Genomic DNA, 14472 nt, shown 5'->3' with positions numbered 1-14472 from the left:
CTTCCTGATCCCTGGACCCTTGACTTCGTGACTCCCTGCTTCCTGACCCTCGGACCCTTGACTTCATGACTCCTTGCTTCCCAACCCTTGGACCCTTGGCTTCCTGACTCCTGGCTTCTGGACTCCTGTTCCTGCTCCCACCCCGCCATCTTGCCCCCGCTCCCGACGTCCCCAGCCGGGACTTCGATCGCCCGTGACACCTACCACCCCTGACAGCAGGTGGCGAGTTGAGGGGGCAAAGCTACACAGAACACAGAAAGAGCTCTGCCTTTCCACCTTTTCTCAGCTGCTCTGTGGCCCCAGCCACTCTGTCCTATGACCGGCCCGGCCCCCGAAGACCTTTTAAGAAATGCAAACCTCTTTCCCCCCCATGGCTTCAAACATTTTCTCCAGTTGGACCCGCAGCTGCTGGATGTTGTTCATCAAGATACAGGGCTGCAAAGGGAGAAATAAAATAAAACGGACACGTCATCACGAAGGCACTGAGATAATGATTTCTAGAAAAGGCAGGAACTTCCTTCTTTCCTTTCTCTAATTATTCCGGGAAGTCGCTCTCTACATCGTGGAGGGAGCATGGAATAGAATTTCCCCCTTTATACAGGAGGCTACTTTGTACACACACACACACACACACACACACCCCACTCTCTCTTGTGCGTCCAGGCCAGCAAACAGCATGACTTGAGTTCAGCGACATCCATGGTTTCTTTGCTGAGACAACATCTTCCAAAGCTCAGCCGTCAGCACCCATTGGGAGCTGTCCAAAGTGCTGATTTGGCTGGCCCAGGTTTCATATATCGCCGCCACCAATATTACCATAAACTCTCCATTCGCCAGCAGGTCCCAGGGCAGGTTGCAAGCATTTAAAATGCATCAATTAAAAATAGTTTAAACAAATTGCTGTCCTGGGAAGAGGGAGGGCCCTGAAAACACATCCGAGGCCCGCAAAATAAGGCGGGTATGAACGCCGACCCGTCCAATTCACCCAGATGGCAATGAAATTAAACTTCACATCTTTGGGGCTGCCACAGAGAAGGCCCTGTCCCAGACCACAACCACCCCAAACATCAGAGGGCAGTGGAACTAGCGAAAAGTCCCCCTCTGCTCATCTTAACTACCGGGAGGATCTGTAGAGAAGGAGCCGGTCTCTCAAACTTTGCGGCCCCGAGTCATTTAGGGTCAACATCATGTGTCCTCAGCCCAGCCCCAGCCCCTTTGGTGCCTCGCTGCTGTTCTTTGGGAAACCCAAATCCATGGGTAGGCAAACTAAGGCCCGGGGGCCGGATCCGGCCCAATTGCCTTCTCAATCCGGCCCGCGGACGGTCCGGGAATCAGCGTGTTTTGACATGAGTAGAATGTGTCCTTTTATTTAAAATGCGTCTCTGGGTTATTTGTGGGGCATAGGAATTCGTTCATTTCCCCCCCAAAAAATATAGTCCAGCCCACCACATGGTCTGAGGGACAGTGGACCGCCCCCCCCCTGCTGAAAAAGTTTGCTGACCCCTGAAATCTGTCCTTTGGACACTTGGAGATGGAAGGGGGAAGAGCTACAAAACAGGTACATCACCACTTTTTCTTTCTCCTTGGAACAATGGGAAGCAAAATCCTTGGAGATGATTTCGGCGTATTGCAGCAGGACGTTGCTAATGGTCTGGAAGGGAAAAGAGGAGGAGAGGCTGACGAGATGAAGAAAGCAGGGTGCTATTGTGATAGGAATTTTGAGGTCTTAGATATATGGTAATGTTCATAAGCGTACCAACCAAGCACGTACATAGATCAGCACAGGAAGACCAACCTGGAACCATTTTGATTCCTAAACTGAGCAAATGTTTTCTCTGCAAGGTCAAAGTGGGAAACCTCCCCATTGTCTCTTTCCTCACAAATCCTGTCTTAAGGGCACATTTAAGATATGAATAGGGTGTGAGCCTGTGACCTGGCCCAGGAACTAAGTATTTATCACTACAAAAGACTGGCCAGGCTCCCCAGGCAATCCAATCAAGTAACCTGCCATACAGGAGATAAACAAGGACAGGAGAAAAACAACATTCAAATTTTCTGTCTTAGACCGCCTTTTCTGTGATGTAGGTGTGATGTATCTGAGGGGTGGTCTTAGGTTACACCTCTTCTGTGATGTATGTAGGATGTTTCTGGGGGTGGTCTGGATCTACAGGGGGGCAATTTCCAAAGTCTTTATAAGGCCTTGCACACCATTTTTCTGGGTTCCACCTCTCTCCTGCAAGTGAGGGGAGCACCCTGTTGCAACAGATCAATAAAGATCAGGCTTACTAGCTGCTTTGCTTCTCAATATTCTCTGGTTGGCCTCTGCTATTCTCTCCTACCAAGGACTCTATATGGGCTCTTGGAGAAGAGGAGGTTAAGGGGTGATATGATAGCCATGTTCAAATATATAAAAGGATGTCACATAGAGGAGGGAGAAAGGTTGTTTTCTGCTGCTCCAGAGAAGCGGACACGGAGCAATGGATCCAAACTACAAGAAAGAAGATTCCACCTAAACATTAGGAAGAACTTCCTGACAGTAAGAGCTGTTTGACAGTGGAATTTGCTGCCAAGGAGTGTGGTGGAGTCTCCTACTTTGGAGGTCTTTAAGCAGAGGCTTGACAACCATATGTCAGGAGTGCTCTGATGGTGTTTCCTGCTTGGCAGGGGGTTGGACTCGATGGCCCTTGTGGTCTCTTCCAACTCTATGATTCTATGATTCTATGGATACCCCATAAGGGAAAAGGGCATTTTTTGTTTACAACACTATTGCCTCCTACACACACACACACACACACACACACACACACACACACGTATATGTGTGTGTGTGTGTGTGTGTGTATTTATATAAAATTAAGCAACGCTCCTAAGTCGCTGCCGTCACATGGAACATGTTCTTACCTTGGCGAACCTGCGCATGTAGTGGCCCACAATCTGCGGATCGGGGCATTCCAGCTTCTTGATGATTTCGAAGCTTTGGTTCAGCTGGGAAAAGACGTCGACCACCGAGCAGGAGAAAAGGGCATGTTCCGAGGTTTGCTGGAACTAAAGGGGAGGCAGACGAGAGGGTCTGGTGAATGGATGGGTCCCGTCTGGAGGCGAGGAACCTGGCTCCCCTACAAAACATTTCATTCCGGTGCGGTTTCTGCATTTCAGTAATAATAATAATAATAATAATGTTGGAGGGGATGGAATAGTTGCCCAGATTGGCTGGGACAACCCAGCCAGTGTTAGGATATTTCCGTTCCACCTTAAAAGGGAGCAGGATGTTTGTGTCACAGCCTGCGTATTTCCTGTTCACAGGATGTTTATGTTTTGCTATTGCTTTCGTTTCTCAGTCAGTCGGAGACACTGACTCAGAACGGTCATGTTTTTCTTTGTTCTGATCAACGCTAAATAAAGTCTGTAAATATGCTCTCCTGCTGTGCATCTTCTGCTGTGTGCATTATCTGATGATAAAGAGTGTGCACGAGCCCTGGAATGTGGCAAGGTATTTCCAGGAAACTCGTGTCGCTAGAAGCTGCGTGACGACAGGGATCGATGGATCGTCCAGCAGCCGGCTTGGGGCCATGATGGACTATATCTCCCTGGCAGTATCCCAACAGCCAGATGGGTGGGGTATAACAACAACAACAACAACAACAATATTTATACATCGCCCACCTGGCTGGGTTGCCCCAGCCACTCTGGGCGGCTTCCAAAATATATGCAAACACAATAAAACATTAAACCTCCCAATATAGGGCTGCCTTCAGATGTCTTCTAAAAGTTGTGCAGCTCTTTGTCCCCATTGACATCTGACTGGAGGGTGTTCCATAGGGAGGGTGCCACCACCAAGAAGGCCTCGGTCCAGTATACCCGAAGGAGCGTCTCCACCCTCATCGTCCAGCCCGGACACCGAGGTCCAGCTCTGAGGGCCTTCTGGTGGTTCCCTCCCTGCGAGAAGCCAAGTTACAGGGAACCAGGCAGAGGGCCTTCTCAGTGGTGGCGCCTGCCCTGTGGAACGCCCTCCCACCAGACGTCAAAGAGAAAAACAACTACCTGACTTTTAGAAGACATCTGAAGGCAGCCCTGTTCAGGGAAGCTTTTAATGTTTAATAGGTTTTTGTATTTTAATATTCTGTTGGAAGCCGCCCAGAGTGGCTGGGGAAACCCAGCCAGATGGGCAGGGTACGAATAATAAATTATTATTATTATTATTATTATTATTATTAGGCCCTCTGCCTGGTTCCCTGCCACTTTGCTTCTCGCAGCGAGGGAACCGCCAGAAGGCCCTCGGAGTCGGCTAGCTGTTCTGCCCAAATCCTCATCCTGCAAGGAGCTTGTGGCTGTGTACATGGCATTCCAATCCTCAGAACAACCTAACAATGGATTGCTTTGAAGCTACAGTGGTGCCCCGCAAGACGGAAAACTCGCTAGACGAAAGAGTTTTCCGTTTTGGAGGTGCTTCGCAAAACGAATCTCCTATGGGCTTGCTTCGCAAGACGACAATGTCTTGCGAGTTCCTGCGGGGTTTTTTTCCTTTCCCCCCATTTTCTAAGCCGCTAAGCCGCTTATCAGCTGATCCGATCAGCAGATAAGCCGCTAATAGCGCTAATCCGCTAATCCTTCAATGGGCTTGCTTCGCAAGACGAAAAAACCGCTAGACGCAGAGAATCACAGAACGGATTCTTTTCGTCTTGCGAGGCACCACTGTAATTCAGCACCAGGTATTGGGGGTCAGATGGGCTACTTGGCTGGGCTCTCCTGATTGAAGTGTGCAATGTTGTGCAATGTGCAAAGTCTGCAATGTTCGGTGAGGCCAGGGGAATTCTGAAATGTCTCTCCAACTTTAGACAGGTTTCAGGCAATGTATCGATACATCGCTCAGGCTTAATAACAACAACAGTAATAATTTATTATTTATACCCCGCCCATCTGGCTGGGTTTCCCCAGCCGCTCTGGGTGGCTCCCAACAGAATATTAAAAACACAATACAGCATCAAACATTAAACACTTCCCTAAACAGGGCTGCCTTCAGATGTCTTCTAAAACTCAGGTAGTTGTTTATCTCCTTGACATCCGACGGGAGGGCGTTCCACGGGGCGGGTGCCACCACCGAGAAGGCCCTCTGTCTGGTTCCCTGGAACTTTGCTTCTTGCAGTGAGGGAACCGCCAGAAGGCCCTTGGAGCTGGACCTCCGTGTCCGGGTAGAACGATGGGGGTGGAGACGCTCCTTCAGGTAAACTGGGCCGTTTAGGGCTTTCAAGCTCAGCACCAGCACTTTGAATGGTGCTCGGAATCGTTCTGTCACCACCCAACCCTTATATGACAGGCTTCTTGGATTGCCAAGTAGCCAAGTAGAACACCTGCGAAGAAGATCTAGGGGGTCTTAGTAGACCACAAACTTGACGCTAGTCAGCAGTGCAGTTGATACCCTACCCCATCCTTCTTGTCTCGTTCTAGGGCTCCGTGCAAGAAATCTCGCGAGACTTCCTCGTTCTCATCCAGCCACTGGATAACAAAAGGTTCAAACCACCTAGAAAATAGGAGAGAGAGAGAGAGGTAGGTAAGAAAATAATCTGTTTGGGGGAGAGAGAAAAAAGAGAAATGGGGACTTACGCCGGATACTCTGGAACGCGACTCTTGAAAGAAGGGAGGTCTGTGACGTATTCGTTGTAGAGCCATTTCACCTTAAAGTGCAAGTTCATGTAATCGGCACTTTTGCACAATCGGTGCTTGTCATGCTCTGCAGAGGAGGAGAAAAGGAAAGACGAGCCTGTTTACACCTCGAAGCAGCTCCCCTGCTTTTCTTAAAGGTAAAGGGACCCCTGGCAGTTAAGTCCAGTCGCGGACGACTCTGGGGTTGCGGCGCTCATCTCGCTTCACTGGCCGAGGGAGCCAGCGTACAGCTTCTGGGTCATGTGGCCAGCAGGACTAAGCTTCTTCTGGCAAAACCAGAGCAGCGCACAGAAACGCCATTTATTTTCCTTTGTCAACAACAAATGGTTGCTGTTTTTTGTGTTGACTAAACGACTAAACGACAACAACAACTGTAATTTTATTGGTGTTAGCCGCCCTGAGCCCAGCTCTGGCCGGGGAGGGTGGGGTATAAATAAAAATTATTATTATTATGGTGTGGTTGTTTGTTTGTGATTGGCTGTGGTGATCTTTGTTTTCGTGTGTGAGTGGGGTGTGTGTGTGTGTGTTGGATTAGGTTAGCCATATTGATTTGTATGCTGTTGGTGGATTATTGTTGTTGTCTTGTTGGGCTGTGTATGTGATAAAGGGGAGCCATACCGGGGTAAAGGCGTATTATTATTATTATTATTATTATTATTATTATTATTATTATTATTATTATATCACTCCTACGAGGTAGTCTGAGATTGTCGCCGCTGCGCTCTCTGTTCTATAGCTCTCTAAACCTATCTAGTCTTAGGCAAAGTGGGGGGGGGGGTTAGGAATGCTATCCCAAGACACTGAATCTGCCAGCTGTCTCTCTCTCTCTCCTGGTGTTTCCTAGCTGTTCCTCACCAAGTGTCTCCCAGCGTTTCCTCTTTGGACTGTGCCCCTCTGCAAACCGCTGTTCTAAATCAATACTGTCCTCCTGCCCTTAGGAAGCTTCAGGAGAAGAAGGGGAGAGGACAGCTCCCACCATTCCTCCTCAGTCCAGCCCCTGACAGGTGGATGGAGAAGGCCCTCTACTGAGTGAGGGGTCTCCAAAAGGAAAACAGCCCACCCCCTCCCCAACTCTCAAAGGAAGAAGAAGAGGTTGGATTTGATATCCTGCTTTATCACTACCCGAAGGAGTCTCAAAGTGGCTCACATTCTCCTTTCCCTTCCTCCCCCACAGCAAACACTCTGTGAGGTGAGTGGGGCTGAGAGACTTCAGAGAAGTGTGACTGGCCCAAGGTCACCCAGCAGCTGCAGGTGGAGGAGCAGGGAAGCGAAGCCGGTTCACCAGATTACGAGTCCACCGCTCTTAACCCCTACACCACCCTGACTCACCTTCCATTGCATATTTCATATCCTGAGCAAAAAGGTTCCACATCACTTCGGCGCTGATCTTCCCGACGTTCAGCTCTTGGGGGAACCTGGCGAGGGGGTCAGAGGAACCTGGGATGAGACTTCCTCGGGATAAACCTGCCACAAACATCCGCGGCGGTGGCCGAACCCTCTGAGACTAGTCTGGACCAGACATTTGTGTACCTGGCTTCAGGGGATGAGTCCTGCTGGACCAGACGGAAGGTCCACCTTGTCTAGCAGATGTCTACAAGCAGGAACTGTGCCTGATAATGCTCTTAAGACCCCGAGAAATTGGGTTCCAATTTCCAGCTGGGGTCCGCAGCCATTAAGACTAGAAGCTATCGATGGAGTCGTCCCCCCGCAAGCATTTCTTTGATCTGTTCCCCCCAACATTGTAAACTTTCATCGTAAGGGAATTATGGGCGTTGTCCACCCCACACATTTTCCCTGCTATAGAACGTTATTTTTAACTTAGAATCATAGAATCCTAGAGTTGGAAGAGACCACAAGGGCCATCGAGTCCAACCCCCTGCCAAGCAGGAAACACCATCAGAGCACTCCTGACTGACATGTGGTTGTCAAGCCTCTGCTTAAAGACCTCCAAAGTAGGAGACTCCACCACACTCCTTGGCAGCAAATTCCACTGTCGAACAGCTCTTACTGTCAGGAGGTTCTTCCTAATGTTTAGGTGGAATCTTCTTTCTTGTAGTTTGGATCCATTGCTCCGTGTCCGCTTCTCTGGAGCAGCAGAAAACAACCTTTCTCCCTCCTCTATGTGACATCCTTTGATATATTTGAACATGGCTATCATATCACCCCTTAACCTCCTCTTCTCCAGGCTAAACATGCCCAGCTCCCTTAGCCGTTCCTCATAAGGCATCGTTTCCAGGCCTTTGACCATTTTGGTTGCCCTCCTCTGGACACGTTCCAGTTTGTCAGTGTCCTTCTTGAACTGTGGTGCCCAGAACTGGACACAGTACTCCAGGTGAGGTCTGACCAGAGCAGAATACAGTGGCACTATTACTTGCATCAGGCGGAACTGCACCGCTAAGGATCTTACTGGTTGAGGCAGGGTGTGTATGAGTTCTTATCTTCCTCAATGATGGAGACGATCAAGGTGATAAGCTTGGACCAAAAATCCAGATTCTTAATGCTGGGGCCTTGTTCTTCCGGTGGGAGTTCTCCTTTCTTATTCTGGAAGGACCCGAAACAAAAGACGTATCAGATTAAGCAAAACTATCATCACAATAGCTCCTTTTCTCAATCAAGAGGAGACTCTTGAGAGTCCCATGGACTGCAAGAAGATCCAACCTCTCCATTCGGAAGGAAATCAGCCCTGAGTGCTCACTGGAAGGACAGATCCTGAAGCTGAGGCTCCAAGACTTTGGCCACCTCTACCCGGACACTGAGGTCCAGCACCGAGGGCCTTCTGGCAGTTCCCTCACTGCGAGAAGCCAAGTTACAGGGAACCAGGCAGAGGGCCTTCTCGGTAGTGGCGCCTTCCCTGTGGAACACCCTCCCACCAGATGTCAAAGAGAACAACAGATCCTGAAGCTGAGGCTCCAGGACTTTGGCCACCTCATGAGAAGAGAAGACTCCCTGGGAAAGACCCTGATGTTGGGAAAGATGGAGGGCACAAGGAGAAGGGGACGACAGAGGATGAGATGGTTGGACAGCGTTCTCGAAGTTACCAGCATGAGTTTGACCAAACTGCGGGAGGCAGTGGAAGACAGGAGGGCCTGGCGTGCTCTGGTCTAGGGGGTCACGAAGAGTCGGACACGACTAAACGACTAAACAACAACAAGAAATCATCACAATTTCCATTTCAAGGCCCACCCCCCAGAAGTTATTTTCTTATTTTTTTTGGGGGGGGGGCACAAGAGGAACTGGAAATGCAGCTGGAATCCTATTGGGGGACCAAAGATTAGCTCAAGGTTTCAACTCCCCATCTTCCCTGAATATTCGTCATACTGGCTGCTGAGAATTGGGATCCTACAACATTTGCAGACGTGCAGGTTTTCCTGTTCTATATCTAAGAGGCGGCATTCTTCCTCTCTCCGGAGAGAATGCCTCTTCGATATAGAGGTATTCTCTCTCATGTTTTGCATGCGGTAAGAAAATGCTACTCCTAAGACCAAGGCTATAATATATAATAAATATAAATTTACATAAAGGTAAAGGGACCCCTGACCATTAAGTCCAGTCGTGGCCGACTTTGGGGTTGCGGCGCTCATCTCGCTTTACTGGCCAAGGGAGCTGGCGTACAGCTTCCGGGTCATGTGGCCAGCAGGACTAAGCCGCTTCTGGTGAACCAGAGCAGCGCATGGAAACGCCATTTACCTTCCCGCCAGAGTGGTACCTATTTATCTACTTGCACTTTGATGTGCTTTTGAACTGCTAGGTTGGAAGGAGCAGGGACCGAGCAATGGGAGCTCACCCCGTCATTGCGGGGATTCGAACCGCTGACCTTCTGATCGGCAAGCCCTAGGCTCCGTGGTTTAACCCACAGCACCACCCACGTCCCATAAATTTACATAAATGCAATAAATAAATGGCTCAAGGCTGGAGAGCAGATCCAGTTTTTGGGGACAAAGGGGAATCCCATTGACTGCTTGGTATCGCTTGACAAACTGCCTTTCTGCTAGGGTGGGGTGGTAGTGCAGTAGGCAGTGGGGGAAAACCCCGCTATAAATAAGTCAGAAATTAAATCGTTATAACAAAAGAGGGGGGGGGAAAACCGTTATAGAAAACAGCTTAGAAATTTTCTTTTGCTCTCTGGCGCCACCTGGTGTTGCATGTTTATAACACATTCAAAACGCTGTTTCTTGACTAATGTAGCTGAGTCCAGGGTCAAAATGCCAGCAGCTCTGTCTTGGGACAGACAAAGCCTGGGAAATACCGGGGCCATATCCCCCTGTAGCCTTATTAGACTTTACCGACTGGTTGGGTCTGCGTTGTTCCCGGAAGGGAGGGAGGGAGGAAATCAAATGACACTGAGGTTGATTCAGAGAAAGAGTTTATTCTGCTCTCCAGATAGCAGAAGGCACTTGCATGATCAGTTCCCAGCAAGTCCAAAGAAATGAGAAATTTCATGCAGTATATATATCCTCCAGGCACCCACTCCGCCCTTCCCCAGGAATCCAACCACGTCAGCTTATACACGTAAGTTGACATCCATGACCATAAACAGATATTCCTGTTCTGGTACTCTTGACCATAAAAGGTTGTTCCTGTCCCTATACTCTTATCTTGGGGCAGGAAGGTCACCAACTCTAAGAGCACTCCTGGCGCCGTTCCCAGGTCTCTTGTCAGACCTGACAAGGTCTGTGCGTCTTTTGTGGTCAGGATGTAAGATAAGACCCAGACGTGCCATCCCTGCTCCACTCGGAACTGGCAAGGCCATCCATTGCCGTCACAGACTGATAAAGGAGCACTTGTTTATACAGCTGGGTTTCTGACTCAAGTGCTCAAGTTAATGCATTTTAGAAATGCTCTCTTGGAGAAGGGAAAATGCGGATTTTGGGTCCCGTTTCAGACTGACTGCACAGAAACCCATTCCTTCACCCCCAACTCAGATACCCCCACCCCATCTCTTGGTAGAAACCCCTGCAAAGCTCACCGGATCGGTCTGGTACTCCCGACTGTAGAGCTCGTGGCAGTTGTTGAAGATGTACTCGTACGTGGAGTTGAGGCAGGCCTTCACGCAGTCCTTCACCACCTGACTGGCTCGCGGGGGACTCTGGAGCTCCTGGACCTGCACCGAGACTCGCACTCGTTACTCCAGCCCCGCGGTGGTCGCAAAGACCCAAAACACAGGGGAAGCTCAGGTCTCTGGGCAAAAGCTCAGGCCTCTTCCCTTTCCCTATTACAATGGACGCTCGGGTTGCGAACGCGATCCGTGTGGGATGCACGTTCGCAACCTGCAGCGGCGCATCTGCGCATGCGCGGGTTGCGATTAGCCGCTTCTGCGCATGCGCAAAGTGCAATCTAGTGCTTCTGTGCATGCACGACCCCCTGAAAACTGGAAGTAACCCGTTCCGGATTTCGGTGGGCCCATAAACCGAAGAAACACAACCTGAAGCATCTGTAGCCCGAGGTATGACTTACAGATAGGTAGCCGTGTTGGTCTGCCATAGTCAAAATAAAAAAAATCCTTCCAGTAGCACCTTAAAGACCAACTAAGTTAGTTCTTGGTATGAGCTTTCGTGTGCATGCACACTTCTTCAGATACACTGACACACAAGTTGCCAGATCCTTCTATATAGTGAGAAGGTGGGGAGGGGTATTACTCAGAAGGGTGGTGGGAATGGGAGATTGGCAGATAGCTGAGATGAGCCTGTTGACGACTCTTAACGACTGCAATAGGTCTTGCAGGAAAAGGCAAGGGGTGAGAAGGTGAGAAATGGCTTAGTCATGTATAATGAGATAAGAATCCAATGTCTTTGTTCAGACCAGGTCTCTCCATGGTTTTAAGTTTGGTAATGAGTTGCAATTCAGCAGCTTCTCTTTCCAACCCCTCCCCACCTTCTCACTATATAGAAGGATCTGGCAACTTCTGTTTCAGTGTATCTGAAGAAGTGTGCATGCACACGAAAGCTCATACCAAGAACTAACTTAGTTGGTCTTTAAAGTGCTACTGGAAGGAATTTTTTTATCTTGACCGAGGTATGACTGTACTTGGAAATGCCGTTGGGGACCGAAACTGCATCCTCCTGCATCTGAGGCAGACCACGGGATTGTAGAGTCAGAAGGTACCCCAGTGGTCATCTAGTCCAACCCGCTGCCATGCCAGTGAGCCGCACAGCTCTTCCGCCCAAACTCAGCAGTGGTGCTGGGAAATGCAGACAAGTGTTCAGCTCCTTGCGATCATTACCTTCATCCGGAAAAAAGTGATGCTGGTCAGGAGATCCACCGTCGATTTGAGGTCCTGCAGCCGCTCTGGGCTGCTGGCAGGGAAGTTATTCTGCCGGGGAGGAAAGCAGAGAGAGGGCATAGGTCATTCCCCGCCTTTTTGCACTTCTAAACATAAGTGAACAACCCCCCACCTGGAGCCCCTTTGGCCAGTTTGCATTTCTTAGTTCAGAAAGTATTGCTCTCTCCTATTCTACTCAGTTCAAGAGGGTTCTGGGAGCTTCTCTGTGTGAAACAAGCAGAAGGTTCGTGGTGTTTGGGTTATTCCTTCCGAGAAGCTGAGTACAGCTGGCTTAAACTGGTCCCGGTATCTCTTTCTGTCAAGGTCACGCTGGCTATAAAAAATAAAATCAAACCTCGGATCCTGAACGCCTCTGTTTTGGAACGTTTCGGCTCCTGAACGTCGAAAACCCAGAAGTAAATGCTCCAGTTTTCGAACGTCTTTCGGAAGCTGAACGCGCTTCCGGAATGGATTACGTTCGACAACCGAGGTTTGACTGTAGCGCCAGAAAAAGCCTGGGTTTCATTTTCTCTATCGATCTCTTTTCCTTTTGTTGCAGTGTTCTGTTCCTTGTATGCTTAGTGTTAAAGATTAGACGTATTTTTTATATATATAAAAATATTTTTTATTGGTTTTACATATAATCACATTACATAACCTCACATCCTTTTCTTTTATCTCTTTTGGCCTCTTTTATCTCTTCGCTCCTTCCCGTCTAATGGTTTACAAAATAAAACTTTGCATCATTACATTTCCTTTCTTATCCTGTCCCTTTCCTAAAATATTAAATTACTCCGCCTGAATAGGTAGCAATTTCATCTTACAAATCTTCAGATAACCTTGCTAGTGATGTTTCACGTTCTCTCTTCCTTCTGGTGTGATGTTCTGTATATAGTTTGCTTAGTGTTAAGGCTTAGACTTATTATAAGTGTCAGGGGTTCAGGAGCAGAGGCAAGGGCAAGGGAGGAAACAGAGAGCGAGGGGGAGGAGGCAGAAGAAAAGATGAGTGATGACAACGACCCGAGATCTCCGAGTCTTTCCAGTGAATCAGAAGATTCACAGAAAGGAGACCAGTGGCCAGGGCAAGGGGGGAGCCTAGGGGGACACCCCAGGAAGAAGGGTCCAGAGGGGGCTCAGAGGGGAGCAGTTGGAAATCGGGACCAGCGTCACCAACAGAGAGCAGGGGAGAGGAAGGGCGCCAGGTATCAAGCGCTGGCAGCTCGCAACAGGAGGGAGGGCATGAGTCAGGAGTGGCCACACCTCCATCGGGGAGCGAAGAAACGGTCAGGCGGAAAGTGGAAGGTTGGGCGCGCGCGGCAAGTTCAAATGCACAGGAAGGTGGCGCAGTAAGCAGCCCGGAAAGGGAGCCAGGTCCTAAAGCCCGGCGCAAGGAGACAGGAGGGTCCGGGAGGTCAGCGTCAGAAGAATCCCGGAAGGAAGAGACCACGGGGGGCAGAGGGACCCAGAGAAGAACGGTCAGGCGGAAAAGGTGGAGTAAGGCTAGGTTAGTAAGCTGGTGCACAGGGGGCGGAGACTCAGACGGAGCTTCGCCGGTCTAACCCTTAAGACGTAGAGCTGCGCGCAGCAGCTTGAGAATGGAAACTGTTACTCAATAAAGACTTTTACAAGTGACCGCTGGCTAGTGTGATCCTCTGTGAGCTAGGATCTGGAAGCAGCTCTGACAGTAAGTTATTGTAAATTTAAGTTAAGTCTGCTGCAGCTGGATTTCTTATGGACAGCGCCAACCCTGAATGTATTGGATTTAATAATAATAATAATAATAATAATAATAATAATAATAATAATAAACAACTTTATTTATACCCCGCCCTCCCCAGCCAAGACCGGGCTCAGGGTGGCTAGCAACCAATATAAAAACAAATTGATTGAAATACAACTTAAAAACAAGATCAGCTTGACTTCTGTTATTTTCTCCTACCGATAGGGAACCCGCTTAAGGACTCTAGACGGGCTCTTGCGTACCCCCATAAGGAAGTGTTTTAAGTTTTTAACTCTGTCGGAGTTCTGCTCCGGATCAACACCGAGCAGAATTCCGTGCCACCTTTCTCAGCCGCAAACAGTTCACACCCGCAGACGTACCCGGTACATAGAGAGGTCGATCCGTAGGGAGTTGTGCAGCTGATCCAAAAGTTTGACAAACCGTTCTTTCTGCAAAAAGAGACAGGCCCCAAAAGCAGGTAAATGAAGTCACAGAAGGTGCAGCGCTACCACCCCCCTGGCCCCACAAAAATAAACCTCCCACCCTATCCTTCCGTGCTTGCTTCAACCCCTCCTCCCTACCCACCCACCCCCAACCCTCTCCATTAGGGAAATCCTGGCTTTTATTACTTATTTTTTTGGAGAGAGAGAGAAAAAAATATGCAAGCGCCTTGGGGCAGGGACCTTTCACTGGGATGGAAAGCTAAGCACCTTCCTTATTGGAGCAATTTACGCTGAGCCAAAACCTTGCTTCCTGGAGGGTAGAATTCACAGCACCCATTGATTCTCCCCTGGGCGCCAGTCTGCAACCGGTTTAAACCCCCTCCTGATCT

At 49.2% G+C, this 14472-nt stretch overlaps 1 protein-coding gene across 2 annotated transcripts in view; it reads right to left on the bottom strand.

Moving 5' to 3' along the window:
• LOC308577445 (protein unc-13 homolog A) overlaps positions 1-14472 on the bottom strand; it is a 112382-nt gene that overhangs the window by 32257 nt on the left and 65653 nt on the right. For both annotated transcript variants that reach the window (XM_081177622.1, XM_081177621.1), the window contains 10 exons: positions 14021-14089; positions 11882-11971; positions 10628-10762; positions 8069-8202; positions 6991-7076; positions 5602-5728; positions 5422-5518; positions 2902-3045; positions 1568-1651; positions 358-435 (listed from right to left, as the gene is read on the bottom strand). In XM_081177622.1, the coding sequence (XP_081033748.1) occupies positions 358-435; positions 1568-1651; positions 2902-3045; positions 5422-5518; positions 5602-5728; positions 6991-7076; positions 8069-8202; positions 10628-10762; positions 11882-11971; positions 14021-14089 (1044 nt within the window). The remainder of the gene's footprint in view (positions 1-357; positions 436-1567; positions 1652-2901; positions 3046-5421; positions 5519-5601; positions 5729-6990; positions 7077-8068; positions 8203-10627; positions 10763-11881; positions 11972-14020; positions 14090-14472) is intronic.

The sequence above is a fragment of the Podarcis bocagei genome, assembly GCF_964188305.1.
Source record: "Podarcis bocagei genome assembly, chromosome: 18".
Classification (NCBI taxonomy): domain Eukaryota; kingdom Metazoa; phylum Chordata; class Lepidosauria; order Squamata; family Lacertidae; genus Podarcis; species Podarcis bocagei.
The sequence above is the reverse complement of the archived record's forward strand: the minus strand, read 5'-3'. Positions and strand labels throughout refer to the sequence as shown.